The 24,923-nt window shown below is 45.1% G+C and overlaps 1 protein-coding gene across 1 annotated transcript in view; it reads left to right on the top strand.

The window, feature by feature from the left end:
* Positions 1-2,839: 2,839 nt before the first annotated feature.
* Positions 2,840-24,923, top strand: part of LOC126092044 (calpain-9-like) — a 153,778-nt gene continuing 131,694 nt past the window's right edge. Inside the window, exon 1 of the mRNA XM_049907489.1 lies at positions 2,840-2,947. Coding sequence (XP_049763446.1) covers positions 2,840-2,947 — 108 coding nt within the window. The remainder of the gene's footprint in view (positions 2,948-24,923) is intronic.

Here is a 24,923-nt window from a genome sequence, read left to right as displayed (position 1 = left end):
ATGTAAGGCTCTCGGCACTCGAAATTGCAACGCATTTGCTTTTTGCTATTCACACCGAAAACGATAAAATATGTTCCCCTGGCAATGCACTACACGTTTACCACAATTCGCGCCACCAGAATCGTACGGTCGACATCGAGTCGCACGTTAGATATATATCGTTAGGAGCCGACGCGTTCGATAGGCCATCATTCTTGGAAATTACCCAGTTCACACCCGTTTATTTGTTGTTTTAATTTCTGTAAGAGGTCCATGCGGCGTCTCGCCTACTCTCACTGTTCATCATATTTACTTGCGACGGTAATACATTCTTACGAAATGACTCATATTCTGTAACTAATGTATGGTATGACAAATGCCAAGACTGCAGAAAGAGAACAGACACGCGAATCACAGGACGGAAGGTTCGTAATTTTGTGAAAAGATCATTAGGCACGAGGGAGATTTCAACACGGATCTCCCGCTTGGCGGTCCAACACCGTGTCCTCATAAGCAGGACGCCGTGGCTCTTCCAGTACGCTCGATGTTGCACATCTTGAGTTTGCACCGGTCACTGATTCTGTTTTGCTTCTTTTTTCACAGTTCAGCACACCTTCTTCCGGTTTTTGTGCTTGATCTGTGTTCAGCTTTTGATGGACTATCCGCTGGGCCATTTCATCACTAAATTTGGGGAGGGTGTGCTGGGGAGTTTCTCTTGTGAGTAAATTCAACCTGATAAGCACACACTGGAAAACCAGTATGTGCCTTCTAACTGTGCTTCATATTTGTGACTTCTCGATTCCCTAAATTTTTCAGATACGTATTTTTTTGGCCACTGGATTTGATGTCATTTGATTCTTCGATACGTTTTATGCAACCAACCCGCCTCTTATTTAACTGTCATGTTCCAGGTAATGGTTATTTGGATTGTATTTTGATCATAAGAATTCTCTTAAAGATTTCAAATAGAATTTGCTCCTTCCGTAATAGTCTTGTCTGTAACTTTTAATACGTATGTATTTTAAATCAAATTTTTGTTATGAAGCAACAGTGATACTTCATGTGTTTTCACCGTAGTGGAATTTCATACTGTTACGTGAGCATTTTTGTGTTGGGAAAGCTCTTCTTGTTGAGTAGCTACAAAGTTGATTTGTTTGCCCATACTGTTACAGTTTTGGTTTGGAAAAAGCAATTATCATTTAAATCTCTAAATTGTGCTACTTTTTATGAGAAAGCAAATATTCAGAATCTGTTGGAATAAATTAAAAATTATTTTAGGAAGGAGCAAGAGCAGCTAATCACGATTCAACCCAGTCCTACCATTTCCTTTAGCGGCATCCTCATGATTTAGAATGTTTGCAGGTTTTTTTCGAGTACAGCTCTGCCTCAATAACCCATAGGAAATCACTACGTAGAACCACCTATGTAACTTTCTGTTGCGTATTTCTGACCTCAGAGGGATCAATCGCAACATACCGATCGCCATGTCATCCTCCGCCAATGGCGTCATTTGGATGTCGTACGGAGGGGCGTGAGTTTAGAATACAGCTCTCCCGGACGTTGTCGCCTTTGCAGACATTGGAGCAGCTATTTCTCACTGAAGTGGCTCCTCAGTTTTGATGACGAAGTTGAATGGACCCCGGCCCAGACTTCCCAAGCTCGGTAAATCCCTGGCAGTTCCGGGAATGGAGCGAACCCGGATCCTCCGACTGGCATCCAATATCGCTGAGCACTCAGCTACGGAGGTGCACGTACCAGCAAAATGGACTTAAAAATAAACCCACGTTCTCGGTGGGTCCCAGTAGAGCGCGCTGCCAATGGGGTTCTAGGCGCTTCAGTCTGGAACCGCGCGACCGCTACGGTCGCAGGTTCGAATCCTGCCTCGTGCATGGAAGTGTGTGTTCTCCTTAGGTTAGTTAGGTTTAAGTACTTCTAAGTTCTAGGGGACTGATGACCTCAGATGTTAAGTTCCATAGTGCTCAGAGCCATTTGAACCACTTTGAGCTGCCAGTGGTGAACGGGAGAATGCGGCCTGTGTGCACTCTACAGTCTGTCAACTTTCATTCCGAGCTCAGACCGTGCGCACACGGACACGTTACGGCAAGAAGGTTTGTCAGCACCTGCATCGGCGTGTACCACAACGAATTCAGCCATTACCGTCAAGCACAAGACACTGAAGACCTGAGCCACACGGTGAGTTTCGCTTCTTGGCGTCCATCACGAATACAGTACAAATCCTCCAGCAGCAGGCCGCGCGAAGGAGGGGGGGGGGGCAAAGAGCACTTTAAATGGATCCTGTGTGAATTGCGTCTGATACTCTTTCCCGAAAAGTTCAGTGTGTGACGATCGGCCCAGAACAGTGTGACAGCAGCCAGCCATGGAGTTCCACAAGTTTAGCAGGCAGCTGAATCAGTAATGTTTTCCACTAGTATCACCGGTTTCAAGAGTGATCCGAGGGCTGTGCAGTGTTGGACCAACATTTTGGCGATGGGTTCGTCTATCAATGCTAAAGCTCTGCAGGTACAGTGGAGACGACAGTGCGGGTCTGGGTCACCTGGGACGAGACAAATTATAGATCGGTGAAACATAAAGGTCGTACAGAAAAATCAATCAGAGCGATTAATGACTCCTTAAATTGTGATGTTGGAATTTTGCAATAGCTCAAATACACTTGCGCCAATGATTGTTAATTCTAACGGATATTATCTGCCAGTTCACATCGTCGTCTAATAAATCTTAAAACATGTTACACGAGTGAATTGGTAGTCACCCGGCACGTTTCCCTGCTGTACTTCTGTGGACAGGAGGAGAGGTAGTTCCGCAGCGAGACGGGAGCGCGGCGCCGTGGCTGTGTTATGGCATGGGGTGCGGCGCCAGCGCCGTCTGTTCGTCGCGCGTGTCTGCTGTTCTCGACTCCAGCCGCTGCTGCTCCTCGGAGCACTTCTTCCGGGACAGCTGCCTCACCCAGGTAACGCCTTCCTCTGTACGCACTCTCGCCCGAGGGGTCGCATCGCAGCTGAAAGTGCCTCATACTCGCTGTTTTTCGAATTTTTATTTTTACAGTTAGAAATTTCACTATACAGGTTGTCTGACAACTACAGCTACAAACGACACGGGCAAGAAAAGTACAATGAACAAGCAAATAATTCTAATGTACCGGGTGATCAAAAAGTCAGCACAAATTTGAAAACTGAATAAATCACGGAATAATGTAGATAGAGAGGACAAATTGACACACATGCTTGGGGTTTTATTAGAAAAAAAAGTTCACAAAATGTCCGGCAGATGGCGCTGGACAGCAAAACGTCAGTGACTGCGCATGACAATCGTGTATAAAAGGAGCTGTAATGAGAGAGAGAATCAGATGGGCCAGCAGTCGCAGCATGTTGACGTTACCTGAAAAGGCGCTTTTAGTGAAGCTGTATTATCAGAATGGGGAATGTGCTAGTTCAGCGTTACGATCCTATCGCCATAGGAAGGGGATTCGAACGGGTAAAGGTCCGTTGACAAATGCAGCTGTGGCGATAATTATTTCGAAGTTCGAAGCCACGGGTTGTTTGGACGATAGCCACCGTAGTGGCCGACCGAGAATAAGGCGTAATGCTGCTGAGACAGTGCAGGAAGAAATGGAGACTGTAGCGGTTTCGTCTATGCACAGGGAAGTCAGCGCTCGAGCAGTCGCATGTCGCACCGGCATTCCATACACTGTTGTTTGGTTGGCACTGAGGCGTACCCTCCGATGCTATCCGTAGAAAATCCATTGGCATCATGAACTGTTACCTGGCGATTTAGTGAAGCAGAGGGCATTTGCGGTGTGGGCGTTTCAAAAGACGGCGGAAGATGACGATTAGTTGACTAACGAGTTGTGGACCGACGAAGCTCATTTCACGCTCCGAGAGTCTGTCAACGCCCACAACTGCAGAATTTGGGCGACCGAAAATCCTAGAACTGTCGTGGAAACTCCATTGCACGACTAGGAAGTCACGGTATGGGTTGGATTTACCACATCTACCGTTATCGGGCCTTTTTTCTTCGAGGAAATGCGCGATTCTGGTTTTGTAACTGCGACCGTGACGGGTGAGAGGTACGCCGATATGTTACAGAATCGCATCATCCCCAGTCTGGCTGATAAACACCCGCTGGAACGTACGATGTTTATGCAGGATGGCGCTCCACCCTATATTGCTAGACGCGTGAAAGATCTCTTGCGCGCGTTGTTTGGTGATGATCGTTTGCTCAGCCGCCACTTTCGTCATGCTTGGCCTCCCAGGTCCCTGCGATTATTGGCTTTGGGGTTACCTGAAGTCGCAAGTGTGTCGTGATCGACCGACATCTCTAGGGATGCTGGAAGACAACATCCCACGCCAATGCCTCACCATAACTCCGGGCATGCTTTACAGTGCTGTTCACAACATTATTCCTCGACTACAGCTATTGTTGAGGAATGATGGTGGACATATTGAGCATTTCCTGTAAAGAACATCATCTTTGCTTCGTCTTACTTTGTTATGATAATTATTGCTATTCTGATCAGATGAAGCGCCATCTGTCGGACATTTTTTGAACTTTTGTATTTTTTTTTTATTCTAATAGAACCCCATGTCATTCCAAGCATGTGTGTCAATTTGTACCTCTCTATCTACATTATTCCGTGATTTATTCAGTTTTCAAATTTATACTGACTTTTTGATAACCAGGTACATAGGTCACTATTCACGTCTAAGGCTACGGGTACGTTTATTTCGAAACACCTTTAAGTCAGATGTCAGTTGCGAATGATAAACTGCCCTCGCATCATTTTATCATTATTTGAGATACATAAGTCCTGGTAAATAGCGTTCGGTGATGATGATGATGATGATGATGATGTTTGGTTTGTGGGGCGCTCAACTGCGTGGTTATCAGCGCCCATACAATTACCCAATCTTTGCTCAGTCCAATTTCGCCACTTTCCTGGATGATGATGAAATGATGAGGACAACACAAACACCCAGTCATCTCGAGGCAGGTGAAAATCCCTGACCCCGCCGGGAATCGAACCCGGGACCCCGTGCTCGGGAAGCGAGAACGCTACCGCGAGACCACGAGCGGCGGACAAATAGCGTTCGGCAACGTTGGTTGTTGCTCGCTAACCCATGGTCTCCCAGGCCCCCGACTGGACCCCATTCCATTTATTTTTCTTTTTGGGTGAGTTTTTTTAATAGCTTTGAGGTATGCCAGCTCTACTGATAGGGTCGATGACCTCTCGGAATGCAATGTGGATGATTGTCAGTGCATGCGAAACACGCCTGCGATTTTTGAATGTGTACTGCCATCGATGATACGTGCTGAAGTCTGCCTTCACATGTGGCCATGTACACCACTTGTAATGTGTTTGTCCTCAATTGCACGTATGCGGTTTGGATGATAGGCGACTCTGTTAGAAGGTGTTCATGTGTTCATGCACTCATAATATGTCGTATCGGGAAAAGTACACTATTGGCCATTAAAATCGCTACACCACGAAGATAACGAGCTACAGACGCGAAATTTAACCGACAGGAAGAAGATGCTGTGATACGCAAATGATTAGCTTTTCAGAGCATTCACACAAGGTTGGCGCCGGTGGTGACACCTGCAACGTGCTGACAGGAGGAAAGTTTCCAACCGCTTTCTCATACACAAACAGCAGTTGACCGGCGTTGCGTGGTGAAACGTTGTTGTTCTGCCTCGTGTAAAGAGGAGAAATGCGTACCATCACGTTTCCGCTTGATAAAGGTCGGACTGTAGCCTATCGCGATTGTGGTTTATCGTATCGCGACATTGCTGTTCGCGTTGGTCGAGATCCAATGACTGTTAGCAGAATATGGAATTGGTGGCTTCAGGAGGGTAATACGGAACGCCTTGCTGGATCCCAACGGCCTCGTATCAGTAGCAGTCGAGATGACAGGCATCTTATCCGCATGGCTGTAACGGATCGTGCAGCCACGTCTCGATCCCTGAGTCAACTGATGGGAACGTTTGCAAGACAACAACCATATGCACGAACAGTTCGACGACGTTTGCAGCAGCATGGACTATCAGCTCGGAGACCATGTCTGCGGTTACCCTTGACGCTGCATCACAGAAAGGAGCGCCTGCGATGGGTACTCTACGACGAACCTGGGTGCACGAATGGCAAAACGTCATTTTTTCGGATGACAGCAGGTTCTGTTTACAGCATCATGATGGTCGCATCCGTGTTTGGCGACATCGCGGTGAACGCACATTGGAAGCGTGTTTCCGTCATCGCCATAGTGGCGTATCACCCGGCGTGATGGTATGGGGTGCCATTGGTTGCACGTCTCGGTCACCTCTTGTTCGCATTGACAGCACTTCGAACAGTGGACGTTACATTTCAGGTGTGTTACAACCCGTGGCTCTACCCTTCATTCGATCTCTGTGAAACCTTACATTTCAGCAGGATAATGCACGACCGCATGTTGCAGGTCCTGTACGGGGCTTTCTGGATACAGAAAATGTTCGATTGCTGCCCTGGCCAGCACTTTCTCCAGATCTCTCACCAATTGAAAACCTCTGGTCAATGGTGGCCGAGCAACTGCCTCGTCACAGTACGCCAGTCACTATTCTTGATGAACTGTGGTATCGCGTTGAAGCTGCATAGGAAGCTGTACTTGTACACGCCATCCAAGCTCTGTTTGACTCAATGGCCAGGCGTATCAAGGCCGTTATTACGGCCAGAGGTGGTTGTTCTGGGTACTGATTTCTCAGGATCTATGCACCCAAATTGCGTGAAAATGTAATCACATGTTAGTTCTAGTATAATATATTTGTCCATCGAGTACCCGTTTATCATCTGCATTTCTTCTTGGTGTAGCAATTTTCATGGCCAGTAGTGAACTTGTTTTCAGATCTGTCTCTGATAGAATTACTTACTTGTTTCATTGTGCTCTACTCGCCGATTTCATTTGTGGCTACATTAGCTAAACACCCTATTTAACTGTCGATATACTCGAGACCTATCATGACATCGTGCACTAGATGATCAATAATTTATAACCTTTAAATCCACCTATGTGAATCTAATTTAGCAATGTGATCCTGACCATGTTCACGTAACCGCTCCACTGCGTCATTGTAGGCTAAACACAGTAAAAATGTGGTTCACCAGTATGTACACATTTCTCCATAATTATATGATAATGAATCTTATGCAAAAATATATTCTGAAATTAGGCTTGTATTAGCACTTTGTAACGAACGTTATGCTGTTAGATTTTTAATTGCCACGCAGAATTTTAGTACGTCGGTATAATTTGTAAAAAAAAAAGTAAATATAAAAAGTAAAAAAAATCTTAGACGAATAGTCTCCCTAAAAAGGGATAGGAGAGACAGAATACTGTGAACTTGCTCAGAAAAACCGCTACTATAGAGACTGATTAAGGAGTTTTGTGAACTGAAATTATGAGTTTGTGAGTAATGCATTCAAGACGTAAATGTGGAAACACGTATCATAAACTGTGGTTGTTTGAATGTGGTTTCTCATGTGTTAGTATTAGGATTTTAAAATTTTGTAACTTATTATCAAAGGTCCGACGAAAGAATTGGAATGTAGACATTTGACGAGATAGTTTGATCCTAATTTTCCTTCGTTCCTTAGAGTGAATAGAACACAATTTCTGTCGATATACTCGAGACCTATCATGACATCGTGCACTAGATGATCAATAATTTATAACCTTTAAATCCACCTATGTGAATCTAATTTAGCAATGTGATCCTGACCATGTTCACGTAACCGCTCCATTGCGTCATTGTAGGCTAAACACAGTAAAAATGTTATTCCCTGGTCCACTCTTCTGGATGCTAAAGCTTTGTTTAAAAATTGTTGTCACAATCTACGAATGATAGATCAATAACTACCCAACTGGCCAATTCTGTTTTAAACTTGCCGGCCGGAGTGGCCGTGCGGTTCTAGGCGCTACAGTCTGGAGCCGAGCGACCGCTACGGTCGCAGGTTCGAATCCTGCCTCGGGCATGGATGTGTGTGATGTCCCTAGGTTAGTTAGGTTTAATTAGTTCTAAGTTCTAGGCGATTGATGACCTCAGAAGTTAAGTCGCAGTTAAGTGCTCAGAGCCATTTTTGTTTTAAAATTGTTGTGAATCGTTTATGCAATAACGAAAGTTAAATCCACGTATTAAGTCATTGCGAGTTTCAGGATGTCTATAAGCCATAACTGGTGTTAGCATTACATATTATAAAGACATTGTGCATTAACGCTTATATGAATCTCTCACATCGTTCACATGTTCGTTGTACGACCACCCCCATCATAAAACTTGACGAATTGCTCGGCCACAAGATGCTCACCCAGGTTAATCTGTTAACCAGTCGTCATTTGATGTGATCAAAGTGAAATTCGATAATGAAATCTGACATGTAGAAACTGCTAATATCTTAGCAATAATTTTTAGTGCGGGTGGCTGAATAATCGATTCATATCAGTTTCCAAATAAATCGCAGCTAGACCCAACGCAAATCTTTCAAGGGTCCTTTCTCGTAGTTCACCCAATAAATGAAAAAACCTCATCAGCCTCTGTAAATTCAGATGAGTAATTTCTGTCCTACTGTCAAACAATTAGCTTAATGCCACGTACAAACAAGAAATTCGGATTGAACCACCGCTTCTTTCCGCCTAGTGGTTGTGCGCGGCACAACTCCAAGGACAACACGCCTACCTTTCGTGCCAACCGCTTTGTTTCATCGTGTATTTTCCAGTTTTAGTGATTCAACCAGAATTTATGGTATCAGAACGGTATGTATGCTCTGGGACTGATATTAACAAGCAGTTAACCGGCATGGGCTATATAGTACTATGTTTTTAAATTTTATGTTTCAAACAAATAGTGAATTAAATTGTATTGGGAAGGCGTGCCACTGCCTTTCAGTAGCAAATGGAACAGCATCATTTATTCGAACCTTTACTCGACGAAAGAGTATGGGTCAAATGGCTCTGAGCACTATGGGACTTAACTGCTGTGGTCATCAGTCCCCTAGAACTTAGAACTACTTAAACCTAACTAACCTAAGGACATCACACACATCCATGCCCGAGGCAGGATTCGAACCTGCGACCGTAGCGGTCGCGCGGCTCCAGACTGTAGCGCCTAGAACCGCTCGGCCACTCCGGCCGGCTGACGAAAGAGTATGCATGCAGTTGCCGGAAGAGGAATGTGTAAACTGTTGACGGCGTTTCACTACAATGACGAAAATGACCTGTCGTTCTGAAGTCCCAACCTAAGTCGTTACATCTTATATTGTTTTATTTATAACCAGCCGGTTGCGCCCCCCTCTATGACCATGGGTGATAACGTTGATATCGGGAAACATATCCACACGGTTTGTAGAAGGTCCGAGAAAACGTCGTCGTTCTCAAACTTCTTATCGTCTGTGGTGCGTGTGGTGGCAGCACACCATCTCTACCGTGAGGTGAAGTGTTGCAGCCAAACATACCGCAGATGATCTACTTTTGTAGATCTTAGGCTGGGCAATATTTTCGTCTTATATATCAATGCTGGTGTCATATTTAAAGTTTACCCCACCTGAAGATGGCAAACAAGTCTGTTTGACGAATTGTCGTGGGGAACTTACGACGTGTCCCTGGCAGACACCCGAGAATTCTACGAATATTTTTGCTGCTACTTCATAGTGACAGTACACTCAGCTTTCACATTTGGCGCCTTTTGCTGCGAAAATATTGGTGAACTTCACACTGTTCTTTTCATGAGCTATTGAATGTCTTAATGAAAGTACATTCTTCTTTAGCCGTGTCAGTATCTCGATGGCCGAGAAGATTAAACGCAAATTAAAATACTCGTATCTTTTGGTAGTGACACATCTAAAACGTCTGGCGTCTCAATCGTTATTCTGTTTATTAAATAAGTGGCATTGTCTGTGTGATGTAGAATACACCACTGTATGTTACATCCTTGTAAGCAGAGACTGAGCGACGTAGCACATCAACGTGTGTAAAGTAAGAACTAATTAATATATTTTCCCCTTTTTGAGTGATCAACAATGACAGAAGAGTTTGTACATTTAAATTTTCATTCAGATTTCAAAAGCAACATATCGTGAATTAGGTAGCAGAAACATTAATGGAAGAACTACATAAAGGCTCATAAAAATTTATATTTACTTTTTACACATTATTTTTGAGTCTCAGCCTTTTCTTCAGATACTCTCCGAGCTAAGCAACAGAAACGCCTCGTTATTAATGTACACACGGTTAGGTAATTAACTGTACTGTTTAGGTAATTAACTGCATTGTTTTTTTAATGTGACAGCTTCTCATGCAGTCATGAAAATAGTTAGTAGGCTTATCTCGGAATAAAAACTGTTCTGTGCACGTAATTGAGACTTTGTGCTCCGAAATGCTTTTACAACCACTATGGTGTCCTACAAAACCAGTTGTCTGTACCGTGCGTGTTCCATATCGAGTGCGAGCGATATCGGTGTCGGATCCTGACCGAGTCGGTATGAAATATCAATCGGAAGAGCGAGGTCGGGCGCGCAGTCGATGCGCGAGGTGAGGCGAGGCGGGGACCCAGGTTTACTGCCCGCGGCCTTTATTGTCCTCATTAATTCCGACAGCGCCTCTCTGCACGGGCTGTGCGGCGCTCGCCTGGCCACGGGAGGGCCTGCGGGAAAACTCTGAGGGCTCACTGACCTCGACGTCGCTACTGTCAAGCGGAAATGCTGAACTCTGTTTGCAAATTCGCAGACAGAACTAAACACATCGTTGTTAACGGAACAAATAGCACAAATGTTAACGTAGTTTCGAAAGGACCCCCATGGAAGCTTAGTTTTGAAAGGACCCCCAAGGAAGCTTAACTCTGCCACTGCTATTTACATTTTATCTTAATGATCTAGTGCTGGGGTTCCCAACAAACTTTTCTCGAGGACCCCCTCATCGAGCATGATTGGTACCTTGTCATATCATAGTATCAAGTACCTAAAAAAGCCAAATTGAGAGTTTTTTATACGTTTCCTATTTTTGGTACTTAGAAAAAACATTGACATATTCATTATGGAAAAAATATTGAGCTTAAAACTGCTCATGCAGGTAGCGGCCAAAACAAAAGATCTGTTATCATACGAAATATATTTAATATATTTTTTATTCTAATAGCATCTTGCAGACCCCTTTGGCATAGCTCACGGCCCCCTGGGGTCCACGGACCACCTGTTGCGAACCACTGATCTAGTGGATAACGTCGGACGCTCCGATCGGCTGTTCGTGGACGATGCTGTTGTCTTTAGGAAGGTTGCAACGCTAGAAGACTTTGGAGCAGTGGTCGTCAAACTGCGGCTCGGGTATTCGTATGGCCCGCGCTTCTCAGCCATATTTTATAATAATATGCATTTAACGACTAACAACTGAATCCATAAACATCAACTAACGTTAAAAACTTCTTTACAGTGTAGTTTTTCTGCTGAGTAACAAATAAAAATAGTTTCAGAGAATTGGTAGAATTTTGGGAAGATGTGGTTCATTTGTAAAGGAGTCCGCTTATAAAACACTAATACGACCTATTCTTGAGTACTGCTCGAGCGTTTGGGATCCCTATCAGGTCGGATTGAGAGAGGACATAGAAGCAATTCAGTGGCCGGCTGCGAGATTTGTTACTGGTAGGTTTGATCATCACGCGAGTGTTACGGAAATGCTTCAGGAACTCGGGTGGGAGTCTCTACGGGAAGAGAGGCGTTCTTTTCGTGAATCTCTACTGAGGAAATTTAGAGAACCAGCATTTGAGGCTGACTGAAGTAAAATTTTACTGCCACCAACTTACATTTCGACGAAAGCCCACAAAGATAAGAGAGATTATTGCTCGTACAGCGCATATAGGCAGTCATTTTTCCCTCGTTCTGTTTGGGAGTGGAACAGGGAGAGAAGATGCTAGTTGTGGTACGAGGTACCCTCCGCCACACACCGTATGGTGGATTGCGGAGTATGTAGTAATATTTTAAGATGGGCTTAATTTTAGTCGTTGGTAAATTCGGCCTCGAGCTAAGTAAAGTTGGCCTTTAACTCAAGGGCAAAGCGGTAAGTAGCGCGTCCGCTGCGGATTTAGGGGGTGTAAGAGGAGGGACTTTTATTCTTTGTCTTCCAGTGTTCACAACCTACGAGCGAGCGCGACTCGTACCGATCAGTTGCTATAATACAAACTTTGACATGGAAATAACATGCATTCGTGAATGCACGTTATAGAAACGGTCTTCCACAGATGGATTGCATATTTGTATCAAGGTCTATGAAATTAAATTACAGCTGTTATAATACAACGCAGTGTGTAGAAGCAAAATGGCATTCGAAAGATTTAACAAATACTTGTGACCGTGTCTAGTATTGGATAATGCATTTAGATACCAATTAATCCTCCACTCACACAGGCAAAACAGCAATAGTTCCTTCAGGCAATTGACGTGTCAGAGCTCTTAGATTGCTGACAATGGCAACAAACTGAGAGAGAGACCAATGGACATGAAGTGTTTCAAATGGCGCCGACGTATAATGATCAGTACTTGAGAGACAGTCACCACCTTAAGAGCACCCTTACTATAACTAGTCTGTTTGGGGCTCTTAACATACTAAAAATAATAACAGTATGTATGGTGCTCGAGGTCCCGTCCCATAAAGCAGTATTGGCTCTTTAGCAAAAACGTTTGACGAGCACTGCTGTAGAGAAACACAACGAGATGTGCAGAGCATCGACGATAGGCGCTAGGACTGGCAGTCGACCCTGAACCTAACCAAATCGTGTGTACTACGTGTAAATATGTGAACACATCCAGTACTGACATCTTGGGTTGTCGGGTCTTCTGCTGGATATCAGCGTAGTTCTTGCACAATATTTCGGTAACGTAGCTCTTAACCATCATCAGGTGCGACCTGAGACTACTCCTCGAATGGACCTGGTCCAGTATTTATGTCTGTGGCCTTCCCCCTCCACCGGCGGTCGCAGGCGTTCCCTCTGCAGTCCGCGTCCGCTCGCTGCGACCTGCTGGAGCACTGCCATTCCGTTTTCCGTCCACTGCGGTTCTGGGTGTTCCCTCTGCAGTCCGCGCCCACCAGACCCCCTACTGGGTGTTCAATCACTCTGGTACTCTGTCTGGGAATCGTTTTTCATATCCACACCTTCAATTCTACTATTCATGGAGTGCTGCAGCTGTCCCCGTTGCTCCTTTAACAATTCCAGAACAGGATCCCAGGCTCTGCTTAGCTGGTACCCCATGTCACGGTTCATGAGTTTGTCAGTTACTTTTATCTCTATCGATTCAATTATAACACTGTCCCAGAATCTGGGTGTCTGTGCTAGAATCTTGGTTTCACCATAATTCATAGCATAATCTAGTTCTAGACAGTGTTCAGCGGGCTGATTTCGTCACCTGTCTTAATTGGGTGTGCGTTTGATGTTCCTTGCACCTGATATCCACTGTTCTTGTCGTCTGGCCAATGTAGGACATGCCACATTGACAAGGTATATTGTAAAAGCATGGTTTCCGTAACCCCAGGTCGTCTTTAACATTTCCCACCAGTCCCCCGATCTTGCTGGATGGACAGAAAACACACTTGACGTTGTGTTTACGGAAGATCCTACTGATTGTGGCAGAAATAGTACCAGCATAGGGCAGATACGCCACCTTCTTAGCTTCATCTTGCTGTGCTTCTGGAACCTGTCGTGTAGTGACTGGTTGGAGTTCCATCTCAATTTGTTTGGTACTATATCCATTTTTTCAGAACACGTTTTAAGATGCTCTATTTCCGCTGGTAGACCCTCTTGGTCTGACAGGGTACGTGCTCTAAGGGCCAATGCCTTAAGAACCGTGTTCTACTGCACAGGGTGGTGACAGCTGCTGGCCTGCAGACATAAATCACTGTGAGTTAGTTTTATATACACCCCGTGGTCAATTGATCCATCTAATCCAGAAACCTACGTATGCAACAGCCATGCACTTGAAAGATCTTCTGTCTCTGTATGTGGGGAAATGCGTTCATCACATTCGAAAAACAGAAGATTTCCTGCAACTCCTAAAGTAACTACGAATCACAGATTCGGACATCATTGTTAGTTTTGATGTGGCGTCGCTATTCACTAGGGTCCCACTGAAAGACTCACTGGAAATGATTGACAATACTCTGTTGAACCTGTTCAGGCATACACTGACCTCCACATATTTCCTGTATGGGAACCAATATTACGACAAACTGAAGGTGTATCTATGGGCAGCCCACTGTCTCCTGTAGTTGCCAACAAGTTGATACAGAGATTTGAGGAGAGGGCATTAGAGACAGCCAGATATAAACCCACATGCTTCTTCAGGTATGTGGACGGCATATTCATGATCTGGCCTCATGGGAAAGACAGCGTCCATGTTTCACTTCCATACATGGCTACACTACACACTAATACTTTCAGGAACGTCTTCCTGACATTTAAATCTCTACTCGATGTTAACAAATTTCTCTTCTTCAGAAACGCTTTCCTTGGCATTGCCAGTCTACATTTCTATCCTCTCTACTTCAACCATCATCAGTTATTTTGCTCCCCAAATAGCAAAACTCATTTACTACTTTAAGTGTCTCATTTCAAAATCTAATTTTCTCAACATCACCAGATTTAATTCGACTACATTCCATTATCCTTGTTTTGATTTTGTTGATATTCAACTTATATCCTCCTTTCAAGACACTATCCATTCCGTTCAACTGCTCTTCCAGTTCCTTTACTGACTCTGACAGAATTACAATGTCATCAGCAAACCTCAAAGTTTTTATTTCTTCTCCATGGATTTTAATACCTACTCCAAACTTTTCTTTTGTTTCCTTTACTGCTTGCTCAATATGCAGATTGAATAGCATCAGGAAGAGGCTACAACCCTGTCTCACTCCCTTCCCAACCACTGCTTCCCTTTCATGCCCCTCGACTCTTATAACTGCCATCTGCTTTCTGTACAAATTGTAAATAGCCTTTCGCTCCCTGTATTTTACGCCTGCCACGTTCAGAATGTGAAAGAGAGTATTCCAGTCAACATTGTCAAAAGCTTTGCTAGAAACGTAGGTTTGCCTTTCCTTAATCTTTCTTCTAAGATAAGTCATAGGATCAGTACTGCTTCACGTGTCCCAACATTTCTACGGGATCAAAAACTGATCTTCCCTGACGTCGGCTTCTACCAGTTTTTCCATTCGTCTGTAAAGAATTCGTATTAGTATTTTGCAGCCGTGACTTATTAAACTGATAGCGCGGTAATTTTCACATGGGATAGGAATTATTATATTCTTCTTGAATTCTGAGGGTATTTCACCTGTCTCATACATCTTGCTCACCAGGTGGTAGAGTTTTGTCAGCGCTGGCTCTCCCAAGGCTATCAGTAGTTTTAACGGAATGTTGTTTACTCCTGGGGCCTTGTTTCAACTTAGATCTTTCATTGCTCTGTCAAACTCTTCACGCAATATCATATCTCCCATTTCATCTTCATCTACATACTCTTCTATTTCCATTATATTGTCCTCAAGTACATCGCCCTTATATAGACCCTCTGTATACTCCTTCCACCTTTCTGCTTTCCCTTCTTTGCTTAGAACTGTGTTTCCCTCTGAGCTCTTGATATTCATACAAGTGGTTCTCTTTTCTCCAAAGGTCTGTTTAATTTCCCTGTAGGCAGTATTTATCTTACCCCTAGTGATATATGCCTCTACATTCTTACATTTATCCTTTAGCCATCCCTGCTTAGCCATTTTGCACTTCCTGTCGATCTCATTTTTGAGACGTTTGTATTCCTCTTTGGCTGCTTCATTTACTGTATTGACACACACACAGTGGTTACGGTTACTACAAGCCACATCACAAGTTGGGAAACGGGGCCAAATTTCTAGTAGTTTACTGTCGAGTTGAGATTTTCACAAATGTTTTATTCATATCTTATAGAAACTAGCAGTACAGCAATAAACAGCCTTTTAAACACGCCGCTAACGACAATCAAGTAATTTATAGCAATACAACCATTTAAAATTTTTTAAAAAAAGAACACAGAAGCTAGCAGTACGGCAATAAACTACCTTTTAAAACACGCCGCTAACGCCAATCAAAGTAATTTATAGCAATACAACAATTCAAAAAAATTTAAAGAACATTAGTAAACAGGCTGCTAACTACAAAACTTTGTTAATAGAGTACGGTGAGGTACTGAAGCTACCAACACCACCATTAAAAAAATTAAACCGATCTCAGCAAACAGACGATTAATGGCAATAAAAGGAATTCACAAGCTTGGAGGAATTAAAAATTTTTTTAAACAAAAGTGTCCTGGAATATCATTAGAACACAACAGATATGACGGACCCGTGTAAGGCGGCCACAAATCACCCACTTAGGGATGCTCAGGCTAGACAGAATACTGACCTATTTAAATACGCCCGTAAACACAATTGCCACTCTCAGGCTGGTCACTGCACCGACTTTTAGCCAGCGAAAACTTATTATAAGATGGCTTAACTTGCTGACAGAATTAGAGCTAACCTCGTGCAAGGACACAATACACCACACTGTCGTGAATGAGCGACCACATGATCAACCAACAAGAAGCATGAGTTTACTCATAACCCACGACAGAATAGCGAAACAATTAAACTGCCAAAACTACACCTCCCATCGGACGATAACGAGAGTAGGAGGAAAGGTCACTGTCTTCAATTACACCAGTGCCAGGGACAGGAAACCCGGTCGCCGGAGGCCACAAGGCAGAAGAGACGCTGGTTACACTAAATTATTACTTAATGATTAAACCTTCCACGAACTTAACTTGCAATTATGCTCGAACAGGCAGTACACGACCTCCGATGGCAAGGATACACACATCCGACCGCGCACGCGTCGCCAGCGTACCCAACACGCCACGGTCACGCGACAACACGCTCTTTCACCGGAGTTCACGTCTTCTCTGCAGCGTTGACGGGTAGTGACCGCTCCTTCATGTTAGGTGTCTCCTTTTAAACTCCAGTGTTGAAACGGAGAATTTAAAGAAGCTTGTTAACGTCCCACCAAGGCGAAATGAACAGCAACTACTCGTGGGGCGATTCTGTATACAACCAACACGCGGGGAGCTCTTCCGTCAACTCGACCCGCTCGTTACACACAATCGACATACATCACGGGGCGACTCGGTACAACTGACCACGCCTGCTTCGCGCTGGAGAGCCACACTGCCCTCCCGTGTCCACCACACCACACTCTCTGCGCGCAACGCCCCTCCTTCCGCGCCACCACACGAGGTTACAGCCGGTCAAAGATGTCACTTCCTCCATAGCAGTTTCCCGGAAGTAAAAACGCAGATATCGATAGCAGAGGGAAAAGACAACCAAGCAGCCACTTAATGACAGACAATATACACTCCTGGAAATTGAAATAAGAACACCGTGAATTCATTGTCCCAGGAAGGGGAAACTTTATTGACACATTCATGGGGTCAGATACATCACATGATCACACTGACAGAACCACAGGCACATAGACACAGGCAACAGAGCATGCACAATGTCGACACACTTCACTGCAGAAGCCACGGAAGTCTCACAAGTGCACAAGTCGGCACTACAAAGTATTTCTATCTCCCGCGAACACGCGCAATCCACTCCACACTCTCCAAGTCTCTCCTGCGACCGTGCGTCCGTCGCGCCATACTGTCAAGCACTCCCTGTGTCCTGTGCGACTGTCCCTCGCGCCGCACTGTCCAGAACTGCTCTGTCCTCTCCCGAAACGATGCTCCTACCCCACTTCCATACAGTCTCTCCACGTGTCCTTTTCGGAACGATCGTTGTGATTGGCTAGAGTGCTCCTGCCCTGTCCCCAAGCCAACGCACACTCACAAACATAATGAAACACATTCGAAATACTGGATTTACATTAGGTTTAAGTAGTTCTAAGTCCAGGGGACTGATGCCCTCAGATGTTAAGTCCCATAGTGCTTAGAGCCATTTGAACCATTTCTTCATGAATAGTATATATCGGATATAAACAAAGACACAGACGAATAAATATATTTATAAGCATGCTGCTACCGTTTTTTCATGTAACTGCGGAGTACGTATGGCCTGACGCGATCAATAGTAATCGTCCACTTTGACCTCCAATAACTCATATACACTCCTGGAAATTGAAATAAGAACACCGTGAATTCATTGTCCCAGGAAGGGGAAACTTTATTGACACATTCCTGGGGTCAGATACATCACATGATCACACTGACAGAACCACAGGCACATAGACACAGGCAACAGAGCATGCACAATGTCGGCACTAGTACAGTGTATATCCACCTTTCGCAGCAATGCAGGCAGCTATTCTCCCATGGAGACGATCGTAGAGATGCTGGATGTAGTCCTGTGGAACGGCTTGCCATGCCATTTCCACCTGGCGCCTCAGTTGGACCAGCGTTCGTGCTGGACGTGCAGACCGCGTGAGACGGCGCTTCATCCAGTCCCAAACATGCTCAATGGGGGACAGATCCGGAGATCTTGCTGGCCAGGGTAGTTGACTTACACCTTCTAGAGCACGTTGGGTGGCACGGGATACATGCGGACGTGCATTGTCCTGTTGGAACAGCACGTTCCCTTGCCGGTCTAGGAATGGTAGAACGATGGGTTTGATGACGGTTTGGATGTACCGTGCACTATTCAGTGTCCCCTCGACGATCACCAGTGGTGTACGGCCAGTGTAGGAGATCGCTCCCCACACCATGATGCCGGGTGTTGGCCCTGTGTGCCTCGGTCGTATGCAGTCCTGATTGTGGCGCTCACCTGCACGGCGCCAAACACGCATACGACCATCATTGGCACCAAGGCAGAAGCGACTCTCATCGCTGAAGACGACACGTCTCCATTCGTCCCTCCATTCACGCCTGTCGCGACACCACTGGAGGCGGGCTGCACGATGTTGGGGCGTGAGCGGAAGACGGCCTAACGGTGTGCGGGACCGTAGCCCAGCTTCATGGAGACGGTTGTGAATGGTCCTCGCCGATACCCCAGGAGCAACAGTGTCCCTAATTTGCTGGGAAGTGGCGGTGCGGTCCCCTACGGCACTGCGTAGGATCCTACGGTCTTGGCGTGCATCCGTGCGTCGCTGCGGTCCGGTCCCAGGTCGACGGGCACGTGCACCTTCCGCCGACCACTGGCGACAACATCGATGTACTGTGGAGACCTCACGCCCCACGTGTTGAGCAATTCGGCGGTACGTCCACCCGGCCTCCCGCATGCCCACTATACGCCCTCGCTCAAAGTCCGTCAACTGCTCATACGGTTCACGTCCACGGTGTCGCGGCATGCTACCAGTGTTGAAGACTGCGATGGAGCTCCGTATGCCACGGCAAACTGGCTGACACTGACGGCGGCGGTGCACAAATGCTGCGCAGCTAGCGCCATTCGACGGCCAACACCGCGGTTCCTGGTGTGTCCGCTGTGCCGTGCGTGTGATCATTGCTTGTACAGCCCTCTCGCAGTGTCCGGAGCAAGTATGGTGGGTCTGACACACCGGTGTCAATGTGTTCTTTTTTCCATTTCCAGGAGTGTATCAAACAAACATGTCAGGGGAGGAACAGGAAAACCAATGCAATCTAAACACAAGGTGTAAGACGAGTCGATACGTGGCACATGTATGTTTATATTTTCTCCTTTCATCAATTAAATTAAATATTTCTTCTGTTACCCAAGGATTTCTGCTAGCCCTCGTCTTTTTACCTACTTGATCCTATGCTGCCTTCACTATTTCATCTCTCAAAGCTACACATTCTTCATCTACTGTATTTCTTTCCCCCATTCTTGTCAATCGTTCCCTAATGCTCTCCCTGAAGCTCTCTACAACCTCTGGTTTAGTCAGTTTATCCAGGCCCCATCTCCTCAAATTCCCACCTTTTTGCAGTTTCTTCAGTTTTAATCTACAGTTCATAACCAATAGATTGTGGTCAGAGTCCACATCCGCCCCTGGAAATGTCTTACAATTTAAAACCTGGTTCCTAAATCTCTGTCTTACCATTATATAATCTATCTGATACCTCGTAGTATGTCCAGGGTTCTTCCATGTAAACAACCTTCTTTCATGATTCTTGAAGCAAGTGTTAGCTATGATTAAGTTATGCTCTGTGCAAAAGTCTACCAGGTGGCTTCCTCTTTCATTCCTTACCTCCATTCCATATTCACCTACTACGTTTCCTTCTCTTCCTTTCCCAACTATCGAAATCCAGTCACCCATGACTATTAAATTTTCGTCTCCCTTCACTATCTGAAGAATTTCTTTTGTCTCATCTTATGTTTCATCAATCTCTTCATCACCTACAGAGCTAGTTGCCATATAAACTTGTGCTACTGTGGTAGGCTTGGGCTTCGTGTCTATCGTGGCCACAATAATGCGTTCACTATGCTGTTTGTAGTAGCTTCCCCGCACTCCTATTTCCTTATTAATTATTAAACCTACTCCTGCATTACCGCTATTTGATTTTGTATTTACAACCCTTTAGTCACCTGACCAGAAGTCTTCTTCCTCCTGCCACTGAACTTCACTAATTCCCGCTATATCTAGCTTTAACCTATCCATTTCCCTTTTTAAATTTTCGAACCTACATGCTCGATTAAGGGATCTGACGTTCCACACTCCAATCCGTAGACCGCCAGTTTTCATTCTCCTGATAACGGTGTCCTCCTGAGTAGTCCACGCCCGGAGATCCAGATTGCGGACTATTTTACCTCCAGAATATTTTACCCAAGAGGACGCCATCATCATTTAACCATACAGTAAAGCTGTATGCCCCTGGGAAAAATTTACGGATTTAGTTTCCCCTCGCTTTCAGCCATTCACAGTACCAGCACAGCAAGGCCGTTTTGGTAGTGTTATAAAGCCGGATCGGTCACTCATCCAGACTGTTGCCCTGCAACTACTGAAAAGGCTGCTGCCCCTCTTCAGGAACAACACGTTTGTCTGGCCTCTCAACAGATACCCTCCGTTGTGGCTGCACCTACGGTACGGCTATCTGTATCCCTGAGGCACGCAAGCCTCCCCATTTACGGCAAGGTCCATGGTTAATGGGGGGAAGAAAATGGATACACCACCAAACAAGTTGAGATAGAACTCCAACCTGTCAGTACACGACAGGTTCCAGAAGCACAGCAAGATGAAGCTAAGAAGGTGGCGTATCTGCCCTATACTGCCAGAATCAGTAGGATCCTCCGTAAACACAACGTCAAGTGTGTTTTCTGTCCATCCAGCAAGATCGGGGGACTGATGGGAAATGTTAAAGACGACCTGGGGTTACAGAAACCATGCTTTTACAATATACCTTGTCAATGTGGCATGTCCTACATTGGCGAGACGACAAGAACAGTGGATATCAGGTGCAAAGAACATCAAAGGCACACCCGATTAAAATAGATGACGAAATCAGCCAGTGCTGAACACTGTCTAGAACGAGATCATGCCATGAACTACGATGAAACCAAGATTCTAGCACAGACACCCAGATTCTAGGACAGTGTTATAAGGGAATCGATAGAGATAAAAGTAACTGACAATCTTATGAACCGTGACATGAGGTACCAGCTAAGCAGAGCCTGGGAACCTGCTCAGGAATTGTTAAAGGAACAACGGGGACAGCTGCAGCACTCCATGAATAGTAGAACTTAAGGTGTGGATATGGAAAACTATTCCCAGACAGAGTACCAGGGTTACCAGACCGAAGATGGAACGTCTAGAAACGGGTCCGACTGGCGCGGACCGCAGAGGGAACATCCAGAACCGCAGCGGACCGAAAACGGAATGGTGACGTTCCAGAAGATCGCAGTGAGCGAGGGAGGAGGACCGCAGGGAGAATGCCTGGCCCCAAGACAGAACTCCAAATGCTCCAGGCCAAAGGTTGAACACCCAGGAGGGAGTCTGGTGGGCGCGGACTGCAGAGGGAACACACAGAACCGCAGTGGACGGAAAACGGAACGGCAGTGCTCCAGCAGGTCGCAGCGAGCGGGCACAGATCGCAGAGGGAACGCCTGCGACCGCCGGTGGAGGGGGAAGGCCACAGAAATAAATACTGGACCATGTCCATTCGAGAAATAGTCTCACGTCGCATCTGACGAAGGTTACGGGCTACTTTACCGATATATCGTGCAAGAACTACACTGATATCCGGCAGAACACCCGTCATCCAAGATGTCATTAGATCGCCGGGAGAGCCTGAAAATTTACACCCAGTACTGTTCGAGCACACTATGGACGCAAATCATTGGCAACAGAACTATCGTAATGTATCTAGGGGCACCACTTTGTCAAGCCATTGCAGTATCATCACTTTTGGGTAGCTGCAGTTGGTAGCAATCTGAAACAGAGAACAGTCGGCACCAAGTGTTCAGAGTAACGCCAACTTCAGACGATCAGTACTTGATTGCCAGCGGTCAGCTTATCGCGCCTTTACTGTAGCTAATCTGCTGGAGGCTTATGACATACTAATTTATGCAAGTTACAATTTAATAGTGAGATCAGTTCGTATGTGACTCGTGGTGCCACCCCACAATGCCTGTAGTGGCCCTAGAGCAAATACGTTTGACGAGCACTGGTTTACAGGGTTTTTATGTTACAGTGGAAGTGGAAGTTTCAGGGAAAGTATACCATCACTGGTGGTAGTGCATCTTCACTGGCCCAATTAGTGAAAGTGGATTGCTGATTCTAGTTCTGTTAAACAATATACATTGACTAGGGATCTAAATCTACATCTGCGTGATCACTCTGCTGTTGACAATAAAGTGCCTGGCAGAGGGTTCAATGAACCACCTTCAAGCTGTCTCTCTACCATTCCACTCTTGAACGGCACGGCACTAGTGAATGTATATCTTCATTGCCAAGAGGTGAGGAATATGAACCACCGCTGTAATAACAAATCAGTCGTATTTCGAAAGTTGCATTTATCACCTATATTTTGAAAACATAGTCATATTAAGTAAAATTCATTTACTGCAGCAAGGACGTGCACCACGGCACTTAGAGTTGCACAACACATTTTTGTTTTTGCAAAAGCATATCAGAGTCTTACATTTTTGCTGAAAGTTGCATTTCAAGAACTTCTGGCCGCTTCCCATCGACTGAGACGTCGCAACTGTCCTCAGGACAACAGTTTTCTCTGCTGGAACTTCCTCCTCAGAGGTTATTCTTAGAGGGCAAGTACTGAACTGGGATCTGGAACAAAATGTTGTAGTAGCTGCAGTGGCATATCGTATCGTTCCATAATTATTTAAAAACAAACAGTTTATAAGAGTGAGTATAGATATCACAACATATCTCGTCCCGATTGGGTAGAAGTCATCGGCTGTTGTCTCGAGGACGACACCAAGATCGACCTAGCACCTCCTCTTCCTCTATCGAAGTCGTGAACTGGAACTCTCACTGTAGCGCCGTTTTCCACTGTTGGAAAGCAGCGATCTGAACACTGCTGCGGTTCTAGGCGCTACAGTCTGGAGCCGAGCGACCTCTACGGTCGCAGGTTCGAGTCCTGCCTCGGGCATGGACGTGATGTCCTTAGGTTAGTTAGGTTTAATTAGTTCTAAGTTCTAGGCGACTGATGACCTCAGAAGTTAAGTCACATAGTGCTCAGAGCCATTTGAACCATTTGAACACTGCTGCATTCTTTGCTGTTGTTCTTCTATCTACTTGTACGCTTCAGTTCTGTGTTTTTAATGGCACGAGTTGACTCGTCTAAATTAGTCAGACAGCATTCATTATTGTCAGGAATACTTTCTTTCTCTCAGTTCTCAACCTCTGTTCCTGTTGGTATGTTATCCTCTTACAATGGACTGTGATCACTATCCTGCAACATTTCAGTCCCTGTCTCACTGCTGACACTCAATTATATTTTCAAGGTCATCCTCAGAGTGAACGTTCATCGATGTTACAGGAGCTAAACTTGTTGAAGATAAACCATGTTCAATAGGGCAAACAAACATCGCTTCGTACGGAGATCTTTTAATTCCAAAATGTACAGCGGTATTCTTCGTTAGCTGCACAAATCTTAATGCACGGCTCCACTCCGCGGTGTTGTGCTCCTGCATCCATGTAGTTAGCATATTTTCTATGTCTTGATTTGCTCGCTCTATGCTGCCTTGGCTGTGACAGTGTCTAGGTTTACCCTGGATAATCTTAAACTTGGGCCATAGTTCAGTTAAGCCGCTCATTCTTTTGTTAACTAACTCTCTAATATTATCAGACTGCAATACTGAGGCAGCGCGTAACAACATAAAAATGTCAATAATGTTATCGCGTACCTCTTCAGCTCGTTTGGGCTTCAGTGGCCAGAGAGGTGGTCCTGATAAACAATTACGAATTTGTAATCTCCATTTGCTTGCGATGGAAGTCGATGAGATCAACTTGACATCTGGAATTTAGCTCCTTGAACAGCATTGGCTTCACTGCTATTCTTTTTTTCTGACGTTTTTGCTTTTGTAAACAATGTTCACCAAACTAAGATAAATTTGGACATCTCTGTATCTTATATCACAGAACTTAAACTTCAAGCACTTCATCACTCTGTCTCGTCCACCGCGGCCAGTCATTGCATGAGCATCATGCAGAAAATCATACAGTTCTTCATCATAAACATGGTATTTAATACTACCTTTTTCAGTTACAAGTTGTAAGAATTTGGTTACTCCATTCACTTCCAGCACTTGATATCTCTTCAAAATCTTGTTGTCGTTGCCGTCCCTCTTTCGTCCAGATTTTAGTGATTTAGCCTTGTTGATAGGTGACTCGTAATTTTCTTTGTCCGTGAAGACAGAATTATAACTGAGATTTCCCTGCTCCACTCTAAGATGTTCGTAGAACTTCACTGATTCAACCATAGCTGCAATGATGTGAACCGTAACTGCACTACTATCAAC

Source organism: Schistocerca cancellata, chromosome 1 (assembly GCF_023864275.1).
Source record: "Schistocerca cancellata isolate TAMUIC-IGC-003103 chromosome 1, iqSchCanc2.1, whole genome shotgun sequence".
NCBI lineage: Eukaryota > Metazoa > Arthropoda > Insecta > Orthoptera > Acrididae > Schistocerca > Schistocerca cancellata.
The sequence above is the reverse complement of the archived record's forward strand: the minus strand, read 5'-3'. Positions and strand labels throughout refer to the sequence as shown.